The sequence below is a fragment of the Drosophila melanogaster genome, chromosome 3L, assembly GCF_000001215.4.
Source record: "Drosophila melanogaster chromosome 3L".
NCBI lineage: Eukaryota > Metazoa > Arthropoda > Insecta > Diptera > Drosophilidae > Drosophila > Drosophila melanogaster.
In genome coordinates, this window is record NT_037436.4 from 9,404,596 (window position 1) to 9,428,794 (window position 24,199).

General features: G+C 44.4%; 7 protein-coding genes across 15 annotated transcripts; 4 read left to right on the forward strand and 3 right to left on the reverse strand.

Moving 5' to 3' along the window:
• Positions 1-201: 201 nt before the first annotated feature.
• Positions 202-1,579, forward strand: Cpr67B (Cuticular protein 67B). The gene is made up of 2 exons (NM_140049.3): positions 202-326; positions 695-1,579. Exons 1-2 carry the CDS (start codon positions 294-296, stop codon positions 1,442-1,444), a joined length of 783 nt encoding a protein of 260 aa, NP_648306.1. The 5' UTR covers positions 202-293; the 3' UTR covers positions 1,445-1,579.
• Positions 1,580-1,583: 4 nt separating this feature from the next.
• Positions 1,584-6,237, reverse strand: CG4022 (uncharacterized protein). Of its 3 annotated transcripts, none has more exons than NM_001259768.2 (4): positions 6,046-6,237; positions 4,925-5,811; positions 4,668-4,837; positions 1,584-4,596 (listed from the first exon to the last, which is right to left on the reverse strand). In NM_001259768.2, exons 2-4 carry the CDS (start codon positions 5,369-5,371, stop codon positions 3,618-3,620), a joined length of 1,596 nt encoding a protein of 531 aa, NP_001246697.1. In that variant the 5' UTR covers positions 5,372-5,811; positions 6,046-6,237; the 3' UTR covers positions 1,584-3,617. The 3 variants fall into 3 exon arrangements, with proteins under 3 accessions (NP_001246697.1, NP_001246696.1, NP_648307.1); NM_001259767.2 differs by having other exon boundaries at positions 3,122-4,596; positions 5,992-6,237; NM_140050.4 differs by having other exon boundaries at positions 3,596-4,596; positions 5,902-6,237.
• A 205-nt stretch (positions 6,238-6,442) lies between these two features.
• On the forward strand, positions 6,443-9,240 carry Cpsf5 (Cleavage and polyadenylation specific factor 5). 2 transcript variants are annotated; one of them, NM_001043132.3, is made up of 5 exons: positions 6,443-6,826; positions 6,884-7,148; positions 7,222-7,387; positions 8,608-8,722; positions 8,796-9,240. In NM_001043132.3, exons 1-5 carry the CDS (start codon positions 6,681-6,683, stop codon positions 8,815-8,817), a joined length of 714 nt encoding a protein of 237 aa, NP_001036597.1. In that variant the 5' UTR covers positions 6,443-6,680; the 3' UTR covers positions 8,818-9,240. The 2 variants fall into 2 exon arrangements, with proteins under 2 accessions (NP_001036597.1, NP_648308.1); NM_140051.3 differs by having other exon boundaries at positions 7,560-8,722; positions 8,796-9,042.
• Atat (alpha-tubulin acetylase) lies at positions 9,001-22,163 on the reverse strand. 6 transcript variants are annotated; one of them, NM_140053.2, is made up of 7 exons: positions 21,628-22,082; positions 14,500-14,676; positions 14,249-14,404; positions 13,749-14,129; positions 13,057-13,219; positions 10,813-10,871; positions 9,001-10,170 (listed from the first exon to the last, which is right to left on the reverse strand). In NM_140053.2, exons 2-7 carry the CDS (start codon positions 14,604-14,606, stop codon positions 9,651-9,653), a joined length of 1,386 nt encoding a protein of 461 aa, NP_648310.1. In that variant the 5' UTR covers positions 14,607-14,676; positions 21,628-22,082; the 3' UTR covers positions 9,001-9,650. The 6 variants fall into 6 exon arrangements, with proteins under 6 accessions (NP_648310.1, NP_729487.1, NP_729488.1 ...); NM_170630.2 differs by lacking the exon at positions 21,628-22,082 and adding an exon at positions 15,493-15,582; NM_170631.1 differs by lacking the exon at positions 21,628-22,082 and adding an exon at positions 15,302-15,337.
• CG3982 (uncharacterized protein) lies at positions 11,160-12,793 on the reverse strand. Its single transcript, NM_170633.1, has 4 exons — positions 12,501-12,793; positions 12,334-12,441; positions 11,666-12,280; positions 11,160-11,598 (listed from the first exon to the last, which is right to left on the reverse strand). The coding sequence occupies exons 1-4, from the start codon at positions 12,588-12,590 to the stop codon at positions 11,362-11,364; spliced, it is 1,050 nt and encodes a 349-aa protein (NP_729490.1). The 5' UTR covers positions 12,591-12,793; the 3' UTR covers positions 11,160-11,361.
• Positions 18,658-20,186, forward strand: aay (astray). The gene has a single exon (NM_079277.3). The coding sequence runs from the start codon at positions 18,955-18,957 to the stop codon at positions 19,765-19,767; it is 813 nt and encodes a 270-aa protein (NP_524001.2). The 5' UTR covers positions 18,658-18,954; the 3' UTR covers positions 19,768-20,186.
• Positions 22,164-22,414: 251 nt separating the features above from the next.
• Shc (SHC-adaptor protein) lies at positions 22,415-24,076 on the forward strand. The gene is made up of 2 exons (NM_079944.3): positions 22,415-22,729; positions 22,792-24,076. The coding sequence occupies exons 1-2, from the start codon at positions 22,548-22,550 to the stop codon at positions 23,837-23,839; spliced, it is 1,230 nt and encodes a 409-aa protein (NP_524683.2). The 5' UTR covers positions 22,415-22,547; the 3' UTR covers positions 23,840-24,076.
• The last annotated feature ends 123 nt before the right edge of the window (positions 24,077-24,199 follow it).

Genomic DNA, 24,199 nt, shown 5'->3' on the forward strand with positions numbered 1-24,199 from the left:
GCCGCCACTGGCTTTGCGAATCGAGATTCTAAAGCTGAGTAAGAAACCGGACAGGTGAAGCTCAGACTGCTGCTGGTCAGTGAAACAGTCGGCCAGCCAGCACATCTTCATTCAGATTTATGCAAAACGCAAAACAAAAAACAACAATACCAAGTAGATCTAAAAAGTTAGTATATAAGCAGTGCCTTTTGGTTACTCAGTTATTAGTAGCCCGCCAACTGGAGAATAGCGAATACACGTTGTGATACCTGGATAAACCACACATATAACTCATATTTCAAATCGAATCCACTATGAAGTGCTACATCTTGGCTGCCCTGTTGCTGGTAAATGCAGATAATTTGCATAATTAAGCTGATATTTACGAGCATCTCTGAATAGATCCATCCGATCCATTCAATTAAAGTCCGGGTTGTGGTGACTCTATAAATGTCAAATGTGTCCGGATCGTAAAGTGCAAATACGAAAGTTATACAATGTGCAAAAATTAAGCAAACATCGCGTTACATGTGAGATGAGACTTTAATCACTGATGATGATGATGGTGATATGACATCATACCCCTTCTTTTTGTGATCTCTCGAGAATTGTGTAGCGTGTTAAATTGGCCATAAAGTCTGCTAACCACCCAAGTCACACTTTAATGGTTTGTCTTAATATTTTGCTAATTATTTTTACGCTTAATTCATTTCAGGCCACACTAGCCAGCGGTGAGAACATCTTCAAGATCAACATAACTCCCGAGGAGGCGCAGCAATTCCTTAACAGCGCCCAACTGCGTGGCATTGGCGACATCGAGTATGCCCCGAAAACCGGTGAGAATCCCCTGCCCGAGGCGCGCAACGAGAAGGGAGAGTTCGTCTACATGGGTCGTGTGATCGAGCATCCCGAGGAGTATGTGGAGGAGCACTACGATGCCCATCAGTATCATGGTCAGGATGGTTTGGGTCAATTTGCCTATGGCTATAGGGATTGGAACCAGGGCAAGAACGAGAAGCGCGATGAGACGGGCAAAGTGACCGGATCGTACAAGTATGTCCAACCACATGGCCGTGACTTTGTGGCCAACTATTATGCTGATAAGACCGGTTTCCATGTGGAGGACAATCGTCCGGCACACCTTAAACTGCCGGCCACTAAGACTCCGGCTGTCCTCAAGGCCGAGGAGGAGCACTTCAAGCTGTGGGGTGAGCTGGCCGCCGCCGCTGGCCACAATCCCGATCCTTATGCCGCCGAGTACCAGCAGGAGGGTCGCTACCAGCCCACTGAGCCCGAGTACCAGCCCTACGTGCACGAGGAGCCGCCATATGTGCCCGGACCCGAGGAGACCGGCGAGCCCAAGGGCTTCTTCTACGCCTTCGACTACAATGTCCCCCTGTTGCGCAACAAGGAGGAGCGTGCCGAGCTCGAACGCCTGCGTGCCATCAACAACAAGGATGAGTAAGATTCAGATATTGATCTAGATCCTTATGGATTTGGTGGATCCATCGCATCGCCTTGTATAGGTCGTTCTGTAGAAAGTAGCTAAGACATTTTCACATATTTATTGAAATCCTTCGCAAAATAAATAGCAAACTTTAAATACACTTTTGTCAAATACGATCTTTTATTATTACATACATATACATATAAAAATGTGTGTTTTTCTGTTTTGTTGGCTTTTCATCCGCTAGTGTGTGCTTTTTGTTTGTTGTAGACATTTTTCCGGGCTGCTCCGGAAAACTCTAGATATTTCCAAGGAAACATTATTGCATCTCTCTGAGTTCGTGAGTTTTCCAGATTTCCACCCTTTTGCTGTTACTAGCCACACACGCATTTTTATCATTATAATTTTCTTGTCGTGTCACTCTCTTTTCAAGTAAAATTATTGCTTTTTGCTCTTCGCTTAGAAGACTTGGGTCTTAAACTAATTTAATTTGTAATTGTAGTGTTATGTTTGTTGCTTTTTTGTTGTTGTTGTTGTTGTTGGGTTCGTGCTATAATTTAATACTAATTTTACACGAGCATTTCTCATTTACAACCAGTTAAAAACTAGTATATATACTTTAGGGTTTTCGGTACTCGTTTCAACTCACAATTAAGGAAACTCTGGGCTTAATCTTAATACCAATTGGATGAAATCAATTTTGATTAATTCACATACACGCTTCCTGTATGGCACCTATATAAAAAAATATAATGAACTAAAAACAAAAAGAAAAGTTCTTTTTGTTAGGATTCTCCGCTTACATGCGGTTTTTTCCAGCAAACAAAATTATATTTTATTCGGTATACGTTGTGTGTGTGTTTTCGAGTTCTTCAATTAAATTCTTCGATGTGGAAACAAAATTAGATTTTCGATGGAATCACAATTGAAATTTCGTTTTTTTCTTTTATGGAAATCTGTAGCTAACTTTATATACAAAGTCATTACATGTATATACTTTTCATATGGCAGCTTTGTTCAGTCCGATATTGCAGTTGAAACTATTTGTTTTACCATTTTTCACTGGTGTTTCCCGAATATTTATTCGATTTCTAGTGGTTTTTTACTCTCTATAATATATGATTCGTGAATGGTTTCGTTTGAAGTTGAGGGATTGGGATTGGAATTGGGTTAGCACAAACAATAAACACAGTAAAAGTTAAAAATTCCAACAGTAGTATTACACAATTACAACACAACAAGCACGAACGGAAAATAAATAGAATGAAATGTAGTTTCCCCGTTTCGGTATCCAAAAGGGGAAACTAAAAGTTAAACTTTAAAATATAAATCATAATAGCGACATTGCGGATCTGTATACTGTTTTCGCATTCGGCTATACTAAGGTACATAAGTTAGTCGTGGCACTAAAGAGCCGGCTTTAAAACTCCCTCCGCTGTTTTCACTGCCCCTCAACTTCAAAGCGTGGAGATCAATCGATCCAGGGTTAGGGTTCTTGGATCTGCGAAGTTTCTTAATACTTTTGCACGGATATGGATATGGATATGGATGGATGGATGGATGGATGGATGGATGGATGGATGAATCGATGGGCAAATGCCTGGTGGGTGTATGGTTCACGATGAGATGATGTGACAATTTGGGAATGGAGCTAGTAGTTAGTCTGGTAAGTTCATTTGGCGCATGAGTTTCATTCGACGATTATGTTTTTAAATACATTTATTCTCGTGTTTATCAACTGGTTCTTGCTAGGTTCTTGTCGCTCTCTCGGGCTTGTTGTATATAAGGCAAACTGTATGCGAATCATACATATATTGAACTATGTAAATACGTTTATCATTCTGTCAGTTAAATGCCGGGGAAGATCCTGGGAGAAGCGCTGTCGTCTATAAATGTCTATGAGCTGGAGCATGGCACAACTGTTAGTTCATCTAGTCCTGGTTCTGAGTGGCTATCCAAAAAATTGACCAACGGTGTAAAAACGGGTGTGTGAATGCTTGTATATATATCTGTATATATAAATCTTGTATATGCTACACGACTCTATCCACGACTCTAAGCCCTAAGTGCTGACACAGTGACACTGTTCACTGGTAGAGTGCCGCCTCCTCTGGCTCTCTATCGTCCTAACTTCCCACTTACCTACGAGATTTTATTTATTTTTTTTTTGTGTGTAAATTCAGGATTATCTCTACTTGGCCGCCGCTGCCGCTGCTGTGGCATTGGCCGGCGAAACTTTCAGCTTGATGAACATGCTATTGTCGCCATTGGTGCCGCTGTTCAAGTCCAGCTTCTGCACCTCGCACTCCAGATTGTTGATGCAGTTCTTCTCGTACTGCGTTGTTCCGTTGTCCGAGGCGGCGGCTTTTTCTGTCGGCTGTTCACTGGGCGCCACCTTCTTCTCTTTGCTCTTTTTCAGCGCATTCAGCAGGGTCTTCTCTTTGCTCTTGCCCTCCTTGTGACTATTGTCCTTGTCCTTGTGCTTGTTGTTCTTGAAGCGCGGGAAGATGCAGCCGTTGGGCAGGAAGCCGCCCAGTTTCTCCTTCTTTGCGGGAGCAGCAGGTGGAGGAGTTGCTGTAACGACGGGAGCAACAACGGGAGTTGGAGTTGGACTGGGCGATGATGTGGCTGTGGCTGTTACTGTGGGTGTTGCGTGGCTGGGTGTGGGAGTGCTAGCACCATTTGTGGCTGCCGGTGGTGCAACCTTTACTTCTGGTTCGTTCTCCACTGCCACCGGCTGATTGTCCAGCACAGTTGTTGATCCATTCAGCGAGCTGCCTGCATCCGTTTGATCCACGCAAGCATCCTCCGAAACTGGCGATTGCTCCTGCTGCTCACCCTGCTCGCTGGCCACTTTGTTGTCCAGCTGCTGGGCAAACACGGCCAGGGTGATGCCATTGCCATTGCCATTTCCCTGCTCTACCAGCAGCGGCTCAGACAAGTGAGCCGGCGGCGAGCTGGCCTCGTTCACTGCAGCACCAGCACTAGCTGCCCGCGATGCATCCGGCGATTTGGGAAACATCTGTTGCGTGGTGATGTTCTGGTAGTGCTGCTGCTGGCGCTGCTGCATCATCTGCTCCTCCCTCTCGCGATCGCGCTGCGCCTGAACGGCATTCCAGACATCCTTCAGCTCGCCGGAGATATCGCGATCCTTGAGTATTACGGCGTTTCTGGAGATGTATTACATATATTTTTATTCTTGTTTTTAATCGGGCAGTAAACTAATAGTGTTATTATATACCTGACTAATTTCACGCCTGGATTCATAGCCTCCACAAAGTCGCACATCAGCTCCACCATAGCTCGTCGCTCCTCAGGATCTTTGCTGTGACGTCCGGAGTCTTTGAGCACCTCCGGATTGGCCATTACGGCAAAGACAATGGGAGGACTGCGTGGGCTGCCAGGCGGTACCTTAATGAATAAGAACATTAACATAAATAACTAATAAAGGAAACACCGACGTGAATGTTTGAGGACACTTAATCTAAGGAATCTTACCCGCATGCCTCCGTAAAGGGGAATGGGATCGCTGGGCTCCTGCGGTATCACAATGCGCGTCCAGCTGAGGACATTGATGAAGAGCTCCTCGCCCGCCTCCGTGGTGGTGCGGATGCACATGTGGGGCTGTGGCGGATTCTTGAAGTGGCGATAGGCCCGCGAATGTCGGTAGCTGTGCGGCGGCGGTGAGGAGTTCATCAGACTGAGGCCGAGTCCTGTGATGCCATTGTTGCTATTGCCCTCGAGTTCCTGCTGCTGCTGCGGATCCTGGTGCATCTGAAGCTGGGTTTCCGTATCTAAATTATTGTTGTAGCTATTTGTTGTGGTTGCATTTGCATTGATGGCAGTGTTTGTATTTATCTCCTCGCTTTGTGATTGATTTTGTTGTTGTTGCTGGGATTGTTGCTCCTGGGCTGAAGCCTCCGCCTCGAGTTCGGCCGCAGACATGGTTTTGGATTTTATATAACTATTCGGCAGTCTTTAGTTTAATCAGTTTCAATAAGATATCCTTTTGTTTCTCATTCGTTCACTGGGATACGTTTGAATTCGCCATGCGGCGAGTGTGTCGTGCGGCGAATTCGTTAGCCGTGTTTTTCGTCCTCTTTGTTCTACCACGCACTCACACCAAAACACCAGCTCTCTCGCTCTCGCTTACAGGTCGCCTTCATACAACATTATTATTGCTCCTTGGATCCTGGCTGCGTGCCTAACCTGTGACCTTTGGCGTAATTAATGGACTTGCCTGCATATTAGGGCCTACGGCGTATTATACCCCACACAGTTGACACTAATATCCTCCAGAAATTCAAAGTCTTTTTATCTGGCACGCACACGAATGCAAAACACCCTTCTGCCTTCCTACACACGCACAAGTGGGAGTTGGTTGACTACGGGGGAGGTGGGTGAAGAAGAGAAGAGAAGACAAGGTGAAAACATGAAAATGGAAAAGTTCAAAGCGTTTGCGGTGCCACACTTACACATTTCACTGATTTTCATTTATAATAATCACTTTTCCATTGCACCATGCACACAAAAACACACACAAACAAACGGGCGCAGTTACATACTTATGTATATATGTATATATACACACACGATGCGTTTTCCTGACTCGCACTCACATAATTTCCCATTAGAATGGGCAAACAATGCAGGCAGCGGAACGTGTGTGCTGCGCTGATTTTTATATTTAGCTTTTTAGCAGCTTTTCATGGCAGACGGACACACGGAAAACAGCCGATTTTTCCGACAACCCAACATAAACAAAAAACTAATGGGTCAGTGTGGCCAGATGGGGTTGCTGCGCAATTTCAGAGCGTTGCCATTAGACAAGAAACACCAGGGCTGTCGTTACATATGTAAACAAACAATAATTTAAAACTGCATTTAAAAATAAAACAAAAAATTGAATAAATCTTTAATAAATATTAAGCAAAAGGTCATTACAAGTTTATTTCACACAAAGTACGAAATCGATTAATTCCATAATCTAGTTCAACGAACCAGTTCTGCTCATCATCAATCAATTCACGTGCAGCCCTCGTCCAGCCGGTTAATTTTTTTGCACAAGCGCTGGACAGAAAAGTGTAATTAAGCGGCTTAAAACGGGTTTACATTTATAGTATAACTTGTAAATAAACAGTTAAGGATTATAATATTATTGGAATACAAGTTTCCAACGCACAACCAAAGGATTTGGTAGAAAGTCGGCCAGCTTGTCCCGCAAATTTTCCCACAGGGGTGTGTGTATAACAAAATGGCGTCCTCGCAAGTCTCAAACAAATCGGGCTCCGGTTGGCCGCGCCGCGGAAGCCAAGGCCAAGCGGATGCAGCCAGCAGCAATAACAACGGTACCCAGAAGTACACCAACCAGGCGCTAACCATCAATCGCACCATCAACTTGTGGGTACAACACATTTCATTCATAGACGCACATCATAGATCGATCGATTGTTTCAGATACCCCCTTACGAACTACACATTCGGCACCAAGGAGCCGCTCTTTGAGAAGGATCCGTCGGTGCCATCCCGATTCCAGCGGATGCGCGAGGAATTCGACCGGATCGGAATGCGGCGCTCCGTCGAGGGAGTGCTTCTGGTCCACGAGCACGGACTGCCACATGTCTTGCTCCTGCAGCTGGGCACCACGTTCTTCAAATTGCCCGGTGGCGAGCTAAACGCCGGCGAGGATGAGGTCGAGGGCCTCAAGAGATTGCTATCCGAGGTAAGTCAAACGTGGCGCCATAGTTAAATATTGTTATTTGATCTTAACTATCACTACTTTTATTATTTCGTAGACGCTGGGTCGTCAGGACGGCGTAAAGCAGGAGTGGATTGTTGAGGACACGATTGGGAACTGGTGGCGGCCGAACTTTGAGCCACCGCAATATCCATACATTCCGCCGCACATCACCAAGCCCAAGGAGCACAAGCGGCTTTTCCTCGTCCAGCTACATGAAAAGGGTAAATATCCGCAGGGCGTTTTGTAAGTCCCTACGCGTAGGTATAACGAGCACACCGTGTATCCAGAATATCCATCTCTCCATGTACTTTATATAACCTATAGATTGTTTTTGTTTGCCAAAAACCGAATACGCTAACAAACCTCATGTCATATCTTTTCAATGCTGTTTAGATACGGACGGGAACGCCAGTTACGATGTACCCTGAGCAGTTCCATTAGCGCCGTGTGTGTCGTATCTACCCAACTCTAATCTCAAGAGTGCAATGCCATAGAACAACAAATCGAGCAAACAGAACAGATCAAACAGAAAAGAAACAAACAGATCGCAAAAGCTGGCGCAGGCGACTCCTTAGTTAGTTTTGATTCTAGTCCAATTGTACAACATGTCGAAAATCAAATTCAAATTGTATTTTTGCTCAGGACTGAGTGTTGGCATATTTTGTTATTTCCCGATTTTTATCATTCGAAATTCAAAGATTGTTCTTGTACTTAATTTTGTAAATATGTCGACATACTTGTGAGACTGAGCGCAGCAATGTTATCCTTCTATTTACATATTTTATTTATTTCCTAGCTTCTATTCTTACTTTTGTGAAGTGTCATGTGTCGTTCATCTTAAGGTTGTTGTGTATTTATCGAAAGCAATCCAATCCATCGGGCAGGCAGCAGAAGAGCATTGTAACGTTGCTGGCTGTCGCAGTCATGTGCCCAAATCTCGCGTGTTTTGCAGATTTGCACGCATGCTGGGCAGTCAGGTCGCAAGTCGCTCCTTAAATTAAGCACTCGTTTATGTAAACACAAGCAAATACTGTTTATACCTTTTTTGGCCCTTACGCATTCGCTGTGCGCTGAAATGAACTGATGTTGTCCACCAGCTGAAGCATTTCAGCGCACAATTCGAACCGCACTTATCATGTATAATGTTGCTCTAAATTGAAATTATGTTCATAACTGATATTAGGAGACATCGCTGGGCCAGCAAAGTGCCGGTCATGCTTTGCAAGTCGCAGCGAATCCAATTAATTAGTCTAACGTAACCAACTATGAATGTAAAACGAAACGCATACGACTCTTTATATCATACGGCTGCGAAATGATTCTTAATATGTAAATTGTACAACCGATTGTAATATCCCTAGATGATATATCCTGTGAATTTCAATGTTCGTTGATATCTCTACATACATGAATTCTGTCTCTATCGTTTTCCGTAATCTAGCACTATTTGCTGTACCCAAAAATTATAAGCTTGTTGCTGCGCCATTATTCGAGCTATACGACAACTCGCAAGGATATGGACCCATTATCTCATCTCTGCCGCAGGCCCTCTGCAGGTAAGTTCGTAACGCATATCGAAGTTTATAGATTGCCGCCCCACTTACATATACATACGCTTCCTCACTGCAGATTCAACTTTATCTACATGTAAGGGCAGACGGAGGAGGGGCCCACGTCCAGCAATAGTTAAGCATCAACAGCAGCAGCAGCAGCACCAACGATAGCGCTACCTAACTGATTTCAGCACCACAGATCAGCCCGTAGATTTCCATTTCATGTGTGTGTGTAAACGTACATAATTGTATTGCAGATAAAATGGAAAGCCAGTCTCTTTCACTTGGCAAATAGAGTCGACAAAATTTTGTGCTTTATTTGTATATCTTCATCTTTAATATCTATTTGCATTTTGGGGGTTTTGTTCTATCAACTAAATGTTAGACAATGTTTAAGAAATTTTAAGTATGGTTATGAAGATGCATTCTGGCCAACTGGCGCTATCCCTATAGCATGTACTCGGCATAGATTTGTTCGAAATATTCTCGTTTTCTGTAATTGGAAGATACACACGGGCTGGATAACATTAAGGGCTATTGCAAATTCACAGTACAAAGCGAAATTATTAATAAAGGATCTTTTCAACCAAAGACGAGTATGTGTTGTAAAATTATCTAGCTCAGTACCGGCGGCAATTAATCTACGTATATTTCAATTTGCTATTGTTAACGTTTAATTGTGAGGCTCTAGTTTAGTTTACGGATGCTCTTCGGTGTGCGTGGCTTGTAACAAATGAACAAATCAACAAAAGTCGGAGAAGAAGCTCACAACGAAATCATCGAACTGAAGTACAGGAACCGTTTGGTGTGTTATTTTGATTAGACAATACAATCTTACAGACTAGATTAGATTTTTGTTTAATTATGCTTATGCCACACGTACAAAAGATGTTAGCAAATATTGCGTGCCTTCTGGTTTGTGACTTCGACTTCACCACAACTTATTGTGATAGAACTTTAGATCGTAGTAGCCCTGATCGGTGAGGCCGCCGCCGCCGGAGGACACGGTGGACATGGCATCCGTATTGTCCTGGCCCGGCGAGGTGACTTCATGACCCGGCGGACGGTTGATCTTCACTACGCCGAAATCTTCGCGCTCCATCTGATCGAACTCCATCTTGCTGCTGGGCATCACGGCCATTCCGACGCCAAACGAGCGATTCTTCATGCCCGTGTGCTGCTTGCTCAGCTGGAAAGCCGGAGCTCTCCGGTTGTCGCCCACAATGCTCTCGGCCACCTCGGGCGATCGCACGGATGGTGGAGTCGGAGTGTGGCTCTTTGGCGGCGGTGATGGTGGCGTAATCACCTCCGGTTCGGGTTCGGGTTCCGGCTCAGGCTCTGGCTCCGGTTCAACTTCTGGCTCCGGCTCATAGCTGTTGGCTTCCAAGTCGGCCAGGCTCTGGCGCTGCAGTTGCTCGGCAATCTCTGGAATATCGTGATTACCATTGCCACTGTTGGAAGAGTTTTCAAAGCGGTTAAAACTAGTCTTTACTTAACAACTACAATATAATAACAGCACTGAGAAACACCTGAATTCATTGAATTCAATTGATTTTATTGCTCGAGAAAAAACGAAATAAGTTACGACCAACAAGTATGTAGTTAAATGTTAAATGATAAGTTATATATGTTGTAATCACAATTTGTCAGGTATTTTCGTGTGTCTTGTGTAACGGATCCGATTTAGTGGGCTGATACTCTTCATATTTTTCTTTATTTCTTGTGTTGCAATGTGGGTGGTTGGTGGTGGGTGGTGGCATGCGGCAAGTGCAGCTTCTTCTGTTTGTACTTGTACATTAAGTAAATTCATCGGTTGTTTATAAATTAACTAGGCGAAAATATAAATAATTGGCTAAAATCAAAGCTTTGTACAATGGTTATTTAGTTGATATATCAGTTTATCTAGTGTCGATTTCTATTTATATTCTTTTATGTGAAGCAGCCGTGTGCAATTTTTGTGGACTGGCTTTGTCTATTTGATTCTGAAAGACAAACGAAAAAGAACAAAATGAAACCCAAATGAAGACCAAACACACAAAATGATAATGCCAGGGAAATTGATATTAATTAATTAAATAATTAAGCGCTTTTACCTGTTCGCTTCTGCACTGCCATTGCCATTTCCGCCCTTCGAGTTGCCGGCATGAATTATCTGGAAATAGAGAAATTTATTGGGTCAAATTCGAGGTGAAAATAATTTCAGATAAGATCGGCCTATTAACTTATATTAATAGCCCATTCGTGGGACCTAAAATTCAACGAGTTTCTCTATTACTTGCCAGCTCTACAACTTAATATGTATACTATATATAATATACTTTTTGTTACCCCAAACAAAAAAAAAAACCACTTGGCACGCAGCCAAAATATCAACCCCTAAGATTTTGGTGCTGATATAACCACCCCATTTGACCACCCACTCTATTTAACCGGCTAAATTACAACTCTCTAATTTGTTTTATTGGGAATTGTTCAATTTACACACATTCGTCCCAATATTATATTACGGTCCAGTTTAAAAGGAGCTTCTTTGAAGTTGCGATTCCTTCAGAAAATGTCGATACATTAAAACAAAACATGATGAAACAACAGAAGTATGCACTTAGAATTTGGTGCATTTCACTCGGCGGAGATTTAATCATTTACTGGACAGGTAAACCGGCATCGCCGTGTCCAAGTTCCGGGGACCGTACTAAATAGATCGTGGTCTGGCAGTTGGGGCATGTGGTGCACATCTCGGCTTCCGCCGGTGCAGCAGAGCCACCAGCGTTTTCTCTGGGTGCATTACTGCCGCCAGTTGCTCCTGGAGCTGGTGCTGCTCCTCCTCCGGTGGTTGGCATAGTTGCCTGCGGAGCAACCGCATTCGGCGGCTGAGAGGGCTGTGGGTCAGGTGTGTGTAGTTGGTTAACCTCTTCGAAAATTGTCTATGAACGTAGTAATATTTACATATCCATTCAGAGGAGACTGATGTTGCGGCTGCAACTGATGCTGCTGCTGCTGCTGGTTTGCATATTTATTCTGCATTTGTGCATCTGGTTGAATCACTTGCTGCTGCTGCTGCTCGTAGCCAGTTTGCGGTGGCATTTGTTGCTGATGCTGCATCTGCTGCTGCTGATGTGGTACTTGCTGTTGATGGACATGAGCTCGTCCCGAAGGTGGTGGATCCATGCGTGTCGGCTGACCGGCAGCCGGCTGTTGCACGTACTGCTGTTGCATTTGCTGCTGCTGTGGCACCACTGCCGGCGGAGCCATCTGCTGCTGTGGCACGGCATCCACTGGGGGTATCTGCTGATACTGCTGCTGCTGCTGCTGTTGATGATGCTGCTGCTGGGTGGGAATGGGAGGCGATGCTTGCTGTCCACCAGCTACTGCTCCTCCTACTGCGGCCTGTGGCATGATCTCCCGATCAAGTCCAGAATGGCGGACACGGGACGGTCGAGCAAAAATGTTGGATGCCAGAAAAGCCTCATCGACATCCTGCAAGCCAGAGCGACGCTGGAAGGGATTCTGATTGCGTACGGGGCCGCTGCGGCTTAAAGCGTCCAATGGACTCTTGAGTGGCTGTGATTTATCGTTTGGGTTAATGATTCCGAATGCGGAAAGCAGCATCTTACATTTTCGGTGGCATTGGTATTCCTTGACTGGCTGGGCGTCAGGCTGACCTGACTGACCTGCTTGCGACCCACTGCCGGTGCTACTCCACCACCAGCGGCATGGCGTGACTGTAAACCAAGTTATTCAGTCATCATCTCGAGGAGTGTTAGTTAGTCGACCAACTTACAGCAACGCTCGTCTTGGAGGCATGATAGCCACCACCACCACCACCACCGACTTGGCGTGCCCCGGTGGCATTACCACGTTTGGCATCCATAAATTAAATCACTGAAAATTAGCAAGCCGCACGAAAAATTCAGCACAAATCGCGAGGAAAGTAGTTGATGATTTTTTTTCAGTTACAAAAAAAAAAGTGTACAAAATACAAATATATTTTTGTATACAGGAAGGAAGTCGAAAGAGCTATCCGACCGCTGGGATGTATAAATTTAAACTGAGCTAAATCCACAGTCGCTTGGGGATCTTGACTCTGACAGATTGAAAGTTGGAGAGCTTGGCCAACTAGGATTATGTTTTTCCATCCGAATGCTTTTTGATTTCTAGCAACAAAAAAATGGGTCACCCAATTAACCAATTAACTGGCAATTCCCTTGATTTCCCTAACTCTAGATTATTATATTAACAAATAATTATATTTAGCTTTCAACGGAATGATATAAGCCAACAATATCGAAATATAACCCTCATGGCTATCCTTACGCTTGAGGAGCATCTCTCAGTACCTCGGCCATGCTGCAGGTGGGACGTTTAGCCCCATATCGTCCGGACGGAGAGATCTGTGTTATCTGCTGCAGTCGTGCATTCGGTGTTGTCTGCTGCTGCGAACCACGTCGCTGGTTAGAATCCTCGCCCAGGTAAGTAGCGCCAAAGAGGTGTGTGTTAGGACTGTTGTCGATGTGATGTTATCGTTGGTTATCATTGGTTAACAGTTAGCGTTTCATGTGGAGAAAGAGTTAAGCATCATTAGTCATTTAGAATAAGGAATGGCCTAGATTATTATCTCTGTATATACTATATATATCAATGAAGCAGCTTGGTATAACCATATCATAATGAAAACCTAAGCTATAAGATTTACATTATGAATTCTTTTCTGTTAGTAATTTTCTATATTTAAATGGTATACAGAGAATTTAAGAAGCAAAGCAAGCAACAGGCCACCATTTAAGCAATGTTATCAATCAAATCCGACCGCGTTTTATCGATCGGCGGGCTTCATTTAGGCAAACAAACAAACAAACAAAGAAACAAATCTTTAGTCCGATTTCCAAACGATATGCAAATGGGGCCAAAAGAAATGGCCCACTGGGGCCCGAAAGTGAAATGTTTCCTGCAGCGGCGAAAGCAACGCCTTAATTACCGCGGACTGCGCCAGTATGGGCGACGCCTCCTGTGCTCCCAATCCGCTGCTCACCTGTTTGTGATGTGCAGGCCATTCGGGGTGCCGTTAGCATGACCGTTACCACCTCCATTCCCCGATTCCCCATCGTTAAAGAATCCCTCGTAGAGCACGAAATTGTTCGCTTGCGGAATGATTCGCTTTAATCCGTAATGCTTGCTAAGGAAGGACAGTAGCTTTTCCGACGGCCGATCCACCGAGCACTTGCGTGCGGTCCACTGCTCTTCGTTGAGCATCGTTTGGAAGAGACGCTTGCCCAGTCCGGCACGCTGACGAGACTCGTGGACATAGAAGTCCAGAATGGATGGAGTCTGCTCCACCATGCGCGTCTTTCCGGCTTCGTCGAATAAATAGAGATTCTTGGTGCCCACCTTCAACAGACCTAAGACGGCGCCACTGGAAAAGGTCAAAACGTGCGTTAACTATAATAACATAACTTAGGTTCCCTAAGGTGCAATCATATTGAAGGCAATTCTCATCATCAAGAGGTATATTTCCTACTTGGCATTACTTACTTGTGACCCGCCTCATTATCTGCCAGCAGATAGATGGTCTGATTGTCGGACATCCTCAGGCGCTGGGCCGTTGTCACCGGTTTGCTGAGTCCCTGCGAGGTGGCCGACAGCTGGCCCAGCTGGTCAATGATCTCGGTCATTTTGCTGGTGGCATCTCTGCGTCGTGCATACGTGGGTGAGTGTGGAAAGTGTAACGGTTAGTCGGATCAAAGCCATTAAGATCATACTCCGCGTACAATTTCAATACTCACAAACACTGACGCCGATCGCCGCGAAAGGTGTTCGGCAGGAGATTGGATGTCACCTTGATGATTGGCTGCGCGAACAGCGGCTTAATATCGAAGCGGAATTCCACCATTATGCTGCACCCCGATTGTTCTTTTGGACCCCGTGTACGGCACTAAGCTTGTGTATGTGGTTAAAACGCTCTGAAATTGGTAAATGAGAATTGCGAACTTAATGGAGCGTTGCGAAAGCGGTGTGCAAACAATTTGATTATCTGATGCCGCTCGATTAAACCCTACTTTGGCTTTTGGCTTTGTCTATTTCGCTGTGTGGGAAACGCTGCACATGCAATCAAGCCAATCATTGTTGCTATTGCCATCGCCAATGATTCAGCAGATGCAAGCCCACACGTGGACACAGAGAGAAATTTTCTTGGGTTACATAACAATGGGAATTTCGTTCAAAAAAATATTTAACATCTATCATATGTGGAACGCAAGATATATACATATTTTCCTACTTGTGACTTTTTCTGCGAGTGTACTTTTGGGCGCAATCCCTCGGCATAAGCAGCATTTGTTTTGCTGCTGTTGCCGACTCCGCCTGTTGACCTAAATCAGCGCATTAGACTCGGATTACAATCGAAACTGTTGCGTTTCGCCGGCGAATCCCTTGCGACAGGAATAGGGATATGGCTTCCGTTTCGATGGAGGCGTGCCTGTCAGGACACAACGTTGGTCGCTTGCATGCCGCCGCCACTGCTTTTGTTAATTCGCAAGTGCAACGAACTCGGCGATAACGCAGAGCAGGGCTTTCAATTGTAATTACCTTTGATGGGGCGGGACAGCAAAACTTTACCCTTTGTTACGATTTTGTCAGGGGGGAAAAAGTTAAACAACTCTCTGCCGGCGTCGCAGCTAGCAGCGATGCCCGAGTTTCCAGTGCGATAGCAACAGAAAAGCTATGGTCGGCGCGAATGACGTGTTTTCATTTCATTTTTGCATATCAACAATACTTACAGTATAGCTCAAAAAAGTATGGCCAATAAAGAGTTAAAACGTTTTAACGCTGGAGAATTTATGACAATTTAAAGATTTTACTAACAATCTGGATATTTCAATTTGAATATGACGAAAAAATGGTTCATTACTTATCCATAACATTTCAGCTTTTGAGTGGTAGTCGCACAACCTCGGCTGTATGTGGCACATGTTGATGGCCCCCAGCAAAGGGGACTACATTGTTGTTGTTATTGCATTGGCTGTTTATTTTTCCAGTGCACAACCGTTGACGTTGCCATACACAATCAGCCCACTTTCTAACTGTTTATGAAGCAACCTCAAGCGATGCAAAACAAAAATACAAGAGGACATAAAAAGAAAGGACCAGAATAACAAAGAAAACCACGCTCCGCATTAAGGGGTGAGTGCAAGAGGGAGACTGCAGTTCTTGTGCTCCCCTTTTGCTCCACTTGTAAATGTGTCAAGTGAGCTTGATTCTCTTCCACTTACATACATGTACGTATGCAGGTGTGCTGTGAATGTAAGAGCGTGAGAGAGTTAATCAGCGGCATTAAAATCGCGTGCAGCCATAAACAAGTCGAGTGTTAGAGAGGAAAGGGGGATCGTCATATTCAATTTAACAGTTAATCAGTAGACAGCGCACAAACAACAATGCGGCATGGAAACAGCAGTGGAAAAACAAATCAATCGAGAGGTGCAGACAATTGGCAACCCAAATATAAATAGTCATTTCCCGATTAAACTGCCTGGTGATGAAAATTAATACAGCAATTTCGCCAAGCCTTCAGTCTGGAATAATAGCCATTATGCCGAGCCTATCAGCTGTCGGCTACAAAATAACAATCGCACAAAGTGTCGCGTCATTATGCAAGCCCCCGGCATTTTGGTCTGGAAGTGGGCGTAAATAGTTTGGGGTGTGGCCAGAGAGCTCCATTACAGAACAGCTGTCAACTGCCTCGCCAAATTCCGCAGTGCTGTGTATGGAAGTACAGTAAACTGTTCAAAAGTCGAACTTTTTTTATACATAGTATGTTTCCATGCTCGATATCCTAGTATTATTATCTTTTATATACAAAACATTCATATCTATGAGAAGCCCATTCAAAACCATGTGTTAGAAAGTAGGCAACAAAAAAGTTACATTATTCTGAAATGCCAACAAACTAATAGTTCAAACTTTTAATAAACTTTAAATGGTCTTTAGTGGTTTGAGATTAAGAGTTTCGACTGCTCAACGAATTTTTTGTGAATTAGAACCATTACCGCGTCGGCCATTCAATGGGCATAATAAATTAGTCAGCTCGGGTACTTTGCCATGCGGTCCGGATCAGGTGACGAGCCTACCTCTATTTAGTTTGTATGTCCAGGGAAAGTGTGTACATACATATACAAAATGGAAACGGACTTGGTTGGAAATTTATGCAGCAACAAGGTCAATCGATAAATGCAGAGCCGAAAGGTACACCCAAAACCCAAGACGAGTTGCCAAGGTAAAACAAAAAATAACGGTAAACGACAGGTGCCGCAGCCGCTGACAGGCTCAGGTAAAGGTACAGGTGTGGTCGGGGCCGTTATTCCCTTGGATTTTCCTTCCTTCTTTGGTTATTTGGTCGCTCGAGGCAACGGCAATTAAAAGCAGTCAACTGTTTACGGCTTTGTTTAGTGGAAGTCGTTGGCCGAAGTAAGCTTTAAATATGCATGAGAACATGTTCAAACATGCACATGCACGCATTGCACGCAATGAATTGTTTATCGTTATCGATAACGTGGCATTGAAATACTTTTTGCGGTCTAGCCGCAGTTTACTTTTTGTTGTTTTTGAGCTGTTTACCACGAACGGAACGATCGCAAACGATCAAAACAACTTGTTATTCTACAATTGCGAAAAAAGTGCCATAGCAACGATAACAAAAACAAGAAACCGCAGAGAGAATTGCATTTACAGCCGTCATTGTTGTTTTTGCCACTTGCAATTGCACGCCCCTCGCTTTTGTTGTTGATTTGTATCTAATTACCGGAGACTCAAAAGTCAAATCATGAATGTTCGGAGAGAAAATTGAGAAAAAAGATACTTCACCTTACATGAAAGCGTATGACACTGCAACAGTAGCTATAAATTGCATCAGAATGTCGGACTGGAACAGTTTAAATATAAGTCTAGCCGATTTAAAAATACCTAAGGCTTACACCAGCGTTAATCAGCTGAGATTTCGGTTATTTTCCACATCAATGATTAAGCATTAATGCAAAAAAGAAAGTATTGAAAACAGGGGGATCAACCAGACGCAAAAAGTACACTTCGTTTTCAAAGTGATAAGCAGCATGCGCCCGTGTTTGGATTTTACCAGACAACATTTCTAGAACCGGGGTCATAAATGCCACACTTGTTATTTGTTTGTCGATAATTTTTGAGGTAGTCTTTCGATGTCTGGACCCAGAACCAGGTCTCCTGGCAATCTTCAAGTATGAAATGGTGCCAGAAAAGATAAGGAGCGATGGTCTCCTGCTGGAAAATCTGGTTCTAGGCGGTTCTTCTAAGCAGTCGAGTGTCGCGAGTTTAATGACAGCTCAACCATAATTGTTTCTATTGTTTATATATTTTGTGATAAGCAGACATTGTCGCATTCATGCAGCACATGTTGTGATCAAAGGTTCACGTTCCCCCAAAGCAATTCTCTCTCAATTGAAACTGATTAAATGAAAATTGAGCGTAATTCGCGGATAAAAATATAAGCCATAGAAGTTAGGGTATTCTGGAAGTCTTCTTGAACTGACCGAAAAACGAAAACGGTTTGGAGTTTGTAACAAAAACGCATTTCTCTCCCACTCGCACACTTGTAATGCTTATCGTTCGATCGCTACACTGAAAAGAAAGCAACTGCGTTTACATTTTGTAAGAATAAATTACAATTATTGATATTTCGATTTGATAATGTATTTAAATGTAAAATTTTAATCTAGTTTCTTGTGGCTTAAATTGTTATGCAAATCAGCTAGTTGGACAAAAATAGTTTCGTCTGGACATAAATTTTTCTTTCCGTGTGGTCGGTAATCATTTTTTCGTTCCGTGTGGTCAGTGTGAAAAGAGAGAACGACAAAAAGAGAGAAACCGCTTTTGTGTGCGTTGAGCGGGTTTTCTTAAAAGGGCGATCGACTGTTTTTGAGTCACTTGTGAAAAATCAGTCATCGCGAGCAGTTCGACTAAGGAAAACCCGCTGGCACACACAAACCGTAACCACTTATCAAACAAAAACAGCTGGCCCGCAACGCGAAGCGCGTGTGCAAAAAGAAACGAGAAAACATACACAACAAAAAAGCACAAGATATAAGAGATACACAAAAAGAGAAGCAGTGGAAAATTTTGGGCACCAAACACAGCCGAAGCTTTTACGCCAAACGTTAAACGAAAAGCCAAAACTTAAACCGCTTCCAAAAAACACAACGTGTTCGCCGGTCGAGATGAGCGGTTCCGTATTGAGTTTGGCGCGTCCTGCAGCAGCCACAAATGGCCATAATCTGCTGACCAAACAGCTGAATTGCAATGGCAATGGCACCACCGGTGGCGCGGCGAAAACCACTGTGGCCTCGGCCATAACACCGCCCAAGCAGCCCCAGTTGGCGGCCAAGGTCATCCAGCAGTCGCAGATCGTCTGTTTCGATGTGGACTCCACGGTGATTTGCGAGGAGGGCATCGACGAACTGGCCGAATATTGTGGCAAGGGGAGCGAGGTGGCTCGCGTTACCAAGGAGGCGATGGGCGGTGCCATGACCTTCCAGGATGCCCTCAAAATTCGCTTGAACATCATACGGCCGACACAGCAGCAAGTGAGGGATTTCATCCAGGAGCGACCCAGTACACTGAGCAAAAACGTGAAGCGTTTCGTCAGCCATTTGAAGGCGGAGGGAAAACAGGTTTACTTGATCTCCGGCGGATTCGATTGCCTAATTGCGCCCGTGGCCAATGAATTGGGTATTCCCCTGAAAAACGTCTATGCCAACAAGATGCTGTTCGATTATTTGGGCGAATACGATAGCTTTGATATCAACCAGCCCACTTCGCGTTCCGGCGGAAAGGCAGAGGCTATCGCCCTGATAAGGAAGGAGAATAGCGACGATTCCCTAATCACCATGATCGGCGATGGAGCCACCGATCTGGAGGCCGTACCGCCAGCCAACTACTTTATAGGTTTCGGTGGCAATGTCGTGCGGCCGGAGGTCTATCGCCGTGCACAGTATTACGTAACGGATTTTGAGCAGCTGATGGGGCAGTGAGATACGTATACGTAAGGCGGTGGGGGAGTGGCGAATTTAGTATTTGAAATCAACGTGTTATAGCTCGTAGTGATGCACATGTTTATGCCCAAGTATGTGTGTAATAATATGTACGTTAGTTCGTAATTAAACAATAATAAAAAGCGATAGTAATAAATGGAAAACGAACAAGTGAAATCAACTTTGTTACTGTTAACTTAACAGAATATGTTAAGCGCGCACTGTTAGTGAATCAGCAGAAGTTGTAAAAATACAGGGTGCGCCCTTATGCTAATGAACAGTTCACGCTTTAGCATCCAACTGTAAGCAATTTATTTAATTTAAAGAAATTTCATGCACATAAAATATGTATAAAAATAAATTTCTGTATTTATATGTTTATGGCGAACAAAAACGAAAAATACAACAAAAGTTTAAATAAAACATTCATTTTTCTATGGAATAGTATGTTAAATACTTTATTTAAATTTTTGATTGTAGGTACCAATTAGGTAAAACCAATTAAAGCCTAAATGTTTTAAATGCAGCCTTGCAGAGCTATTAGCAGTTGCAATAATAGCCCATTAGGTTACAACAACAAAACAAATGCTCTTTTCATGACGAATTTACTTTCGACTTCTGACGTCTTTCGAAACCAGTAAGTCTATAAGCCTATTATATCTACATACCAGAACAAAATGATAACAATAGACCGAAAGGTGAAGGGTCGTGGGAAAATAAATAATTAGTGGGCAGCCGATTCCAGATTTCAACTTTCAAAATTTTGGATAAATGGGTGTGTTTTAACCCATTTAGATATTCTTTATGTATTGAAGCCAAATTAAAAACTAATTCGACTATGAGAGAATTTAGATTGGGCATATGGACATTTGTAGGAAAACTAATACTTTTGTTAAGCATCAAATTTGTTGCTTTACTTGCGATTGAAGACCAGCTGTTTAATTGCCCAAGCTTGAATTCCTTTCGATTTTAACACGAAGGTGCCAGCAATTGGCGGCTCAAAAGGCCGTTAAAAACCAGAAAACAACGCCTCTGCGGCAATTATCAATTGCTGTAATCGACTCCAGCGGAGTTGAAACAGTTGGCAAGCAGAAGCAAAAACAAAGGCAAGGCCGAAGCGTGGGTGCCAGCATTGGGCGGTAAACCATGAATGGAACGGGCGGTTTGGCGGTCAACGTCATCGTGTTTAATTGGCGGCGGGAAACGCTTTGAGCCAGCTTAAATGTGGACCATATTAGGCGTGATTCGACTGCCGTTTGAACGGTATAGGGGCGTGAATTAAGGTTGCATTCGAACGCAGAACGGGAAAAAAGCAGCCGCCGATGATATCACCATCCTAATGAACTGGGCTTAAAAGGCGTCTGTTATGCCCTGCAGCCCAAGTGAATCTGAATCACTCAATTTGGGTGATTTGGGTGACAGTAAGGATTCTATAAAGGAGGCCTTCTGAGGCCTTCCCAATTCTCATTGTACGTTATTTTATTTAAATAGTTCAAAGTGCAATTTATTACTTAAAGAAGTAATTTATCCAGTAAATGTTTCACTGTGGATGCTAATTAAATAACGTAGATTTTGGAAAAAAGCCACATTTAAGGGAAGTGCAGACATAACAGAAATTCTACTCTATAATACAATCATGGATGCCATGCAAATGAGGCGCTTGTTGGCTATTTCTGCGTGGCCGCTGGTGTCTTTGTCTATTGGTCATGACTTCAGAGCGCGTCGCATGACGTAAAGATGTTTTATTTATGTGCCCACTGAGCCACAAGGCAGCGGCACGAAAGCGGTGGGCAGCGGAATGGAAATGGGTATGAAAAACTGGCATAAACGTAAACAGAAAGCTTGACGAAGTAGACTTACCGCAACGCTTGGAACGGTTAAACACAACAGCCTCGGGGGGATTGGGCTTGGAAATCGAAATATCTCACGGATTCGCGTTCCAGTTTCCAGTGGCACGGCGAATGCACTATTCCGGCTTTTCCGCTGCAATTTTCGGATGCTTACGGATGCTGCGCGTTGCGATTCGGTCGTAACTATGTATCTCACTCACACACGCGTCGGCGGGGCGGGGGGTTTGTCTTGCTTTATTGATTTTGAATTTTGTCTCAAATTGAACCCAACAAAAAAAACGCCGTTAAAAACTGGTGAGCCTTTCGTATTTCTGTATTTTCCACACACCTGGTAATTCGCCGCGGTTTGTTGCTTTGTTTGTTTGTGTATGTATACGCGCCGCTTTGGGAATCGGAGTAAAGAACCGGATGATTTGTGGCCGTAGCCGTGACGTGTGGATATTGCGCGAAAGTCGGTTAGTAACTGAACATCGTTTGCGGCGAGCACAAATTTTTGGGGGTGAAGTTTTCTTTGGAGCCAGGCGAAGCTTTGGCTTGCCACATAGAGATGGCATGCAGCTAACCGGTCAATCGATTGGTTAGGGATGGGAGTCTTAAAGAGTGCCAGTTCCAATATTTTCAAGATATCGAAATTTGAGTAACGTAATCCAAGCAACTAGCATTTTCAGTTACATTTTTATATCTTCTTTTGCATTATTGAAATGATAAGCTCGTTAGAACCCCCTTTCAGCTCCACCACTGAGCAACTATCGATATGCCTGCTAGCTGCGGTTACACTTCCAGCGCTGCAGTGCGGCCACACTTTCGCGAATACGGTCCCACCTTGAGTAATATCCGAATTACTAATAACAAAGGCTTGCAGCCTACAGCTGCGGAAAAAGGACCAGCAAGAAGCCAAATCGCTGCCAAGCGCCCACAGCCACCGCACAAATGCCTAAGAATGGCGATGCCGGCAACCGGAGCGGTTCCGGGACAACCAGCGACGGCTGCATCTATCCGGACGACGTCATAATGGGCGTGGGTGTTGCATTCAACGTGCGGTACACGGGATGCGTTGAGGTCAAGACCTCAATGAAATCCCTGGACTTCGAGACCCGTACGCAGTTAGCGCGGTAAGTGAGCAATAGCCATGAGTCACAGCAGTATTGTCATGTTTGTTTGCCCTTGCCTGCAGAGAGTGCATCAATCGAGTTTGCGAGGCGGCCGGTTTAAAGTCTGCTGGCAAGCGGAGATTAACCAACTTCATATCGGATCGACCCAGCATGCAGCACGCCGGCACCAACATCATCATTAATGTATCGAGCCGTGCTCTGTCGCTAAGCAACGTGGAAACGGGCGAGGTTATAGCCAATCACAATATGCCGCGCATATCGTTCGCGTCCGGCGGTGACAATGACACCCTCGACTTCCTCGCCTACATAGCCAAGAATGAGGATGAATGGCGGGCATGTTATGTCCTGGAATGCGCTGGCGGCCAAAGCGAGGATCTAATAGTGACCATTGGCAAGGCGTTTGCCTTGCGCTTCAACGCTCTCAGTAGGCTCAATGATCCCTCGGCGGATTGTAACATCAATCAAAGCTGCAAGGAGAATGTGAAGGAGTACTACAACGATTTGCCAAACAAGCTGCCACCAGAAGTGCCGGAACCACAACAACAGCAGGTGCAGCAACCTCTCCATCCGCATGCGCCTCGTGTGGCACAACTGAATCTGAAGAAGCCTCGCGATCGCCTGAGCAGCAACCTCATCGACCTCAACTCCCCGCCTCCCGATCAGACGACCAATAAGTTAGGCCACTTTGATCCCCTCCAAGCGACCACAGCTGCCAATTCTGTTTTGCCCTCTGTTCGCGATGTGTTCGACGGACCGCAATGCCCGCTCACAGCGGAGGTGTGGTTCCATGCGGGCATATCCAGACCAATATCGGAGCGTTTGCTGCAGCAGGACGGCGACTTTCTGGTGCGCGAGTCACAGGGAAAGCGGGGCCAGTACGTACTAACCGGATTAGAGGGCAAGACGCCCAAGCATCTGCTTCTCATCGATCCCGAGGGCGTGGTCCGAACCAAAGATCGCATCTTCGACAGCATTAGCCATCTGATCAACTACCACTGGGCACACGCGCTGCCCATCATTTCGGAGGATTCCGAGCTGGTCTTGCGTAATCCGGTGCGAAGACCCCAGCAGGATCAGGCTGCGTCGCCCATTACATCAGCATCTTCCTGAACCGGAGGGAACAATCATACGTATAGCTACCACCCATCATATACATAACAAATAATTATATATACTGGCATCAGCGTACACGATTAGATTTAAATATTGTGCACTCGTAGAATATCTTTTATATATCGTCTGTGTAAAAACGAACCCATATATTTATGGATTGAATATAAACATATTTACAAATATGTGCATGTCTACAGTATTTTCCATTCGAATGCGAATAAAGATGATAAACGGAACACAGACTTGGGGTTCTTGAATTTAGATCGAGTTTCCTGCCTGGTGAGCCACTTTGGAAACGATGTTCACTTTGGATATTTTTCAATCGAATACGCATAATTAATTGAAACACAAAAACAT

Bases quoted from the DNA above. Each gene is read 5' to 3' on its own strand.
- Cpr67B (NM_140049.3), top strand. From the start codon at position 294: ATGAAGTGCTACATCTTGGCTGCCCTGTTGCTG. The intron at 327-694 runs GTAAATGCAGAT...AATTCATTTCAG, and splicing joins TCTTGGCTGCCCTGTTGCTG to GCCACACTAGCCAGCGGTGA.
- CG4022 (NM_001259768.2), bottom strand. From the start codon at position 5,371: ATGTCTGCGGCCGAACTCGAGGCGGAGGCTTCAGCCCAGGAGCAACAA. The intron at 4,838-4,924 runs GTAAGATTCCTT...TTATTCATTAAG, and splicing joins CCCTTTACGGAGGCATGCGG to GTACCGCCTGGCAGCCCACG. The intron at 4,597-4,667 runs GTATATAATAAC...ATACATCTCCAG, and splicing joins CCAGGCGTGAAATTAGTCAG to AAACGCCGTAATACTCAAGG.
- Cpsf5 (NM_001043132.3), top strand. From the start codon at position 6,681: ATGGCGTCCTCGCAAGTCTCAAACAAATCGGGCTCCGGTTGGCCGCGC. The intron at 6,827-6,883 runs GTGGGTACAACA...CGATTGTTTCAG, and splicing joins ATCAATCGCACCATCAACTT to ATACCCCCTTACGAACTACA. The intron at 8,723-8,795 runs GTAAGTTCGTAA...TCCTCACTGCAG, and splicing joins CTGCCGCAGGCCCTCTGCAG to ATTCAACTTTATCTACATGT.
- CG3982 (NM_170633.1), bottom strand. From the start codon at position 12,590: ATGGATGCCAAACGTGGTAATGCCACCGGGGCACGCCAAGTCGGTGGT. The intron at 12,281-12,333 runs GTAAGATGCTGC...GATAAATCACAG, and splicing joins ATACCAATGCCACCGAAAAT to CCACTCAAGAGTCCATTGGA. The intron at 11,599-11,665 runs GTAAATATTACT...CCTGACCCACAG, and splicing joins AGTCTCCTCTGAATGGATAT to CCCTCTCAGCCGCCGAATGC.
- Atat (NM_140053.2), bottom strand. From the start codon at position 14,606: ATGGTGGAATTCCGCTTCGATATTAAGCCGCTGTTCGCGCAGCCAATC. The intron at 14,405-14,499 runs GTGAGTATTGAA...TGCACGACGCAG, and splicing joins GGCGATCGGCGTCAGTGTTT to AGATGCCACCAGCAAAATGA. The intron at 14,130-14,248 runs GTAAGTAATGCC...GACCTTTTCCAG, and splicing joins GATAATGAGGCGGGTCACAA to TGGCGCCGTCTTAGGTCTGT.
- aay (NM_079277.3), top strand. From the start codon at position 18,955: ATGAGCGGTTCCGTATTGAGTTTGGCGCGTCCTGCAGCAGCCACAAAT.
- Shc (NM_079944.3), top strand. From the start codon at position 22,548: ATGCCTAAGAATGGCGATGCCGGCAACCGGAGCGGTTCCGGGACAACC. The intron at 22,730-22,791 runs GTAAGTGAGCAA...CCTTGCCTGCAG, and splicing joins ACCCGTACGCAGTTAGCGCG to AGAGTGCATCAATCGAGTTT.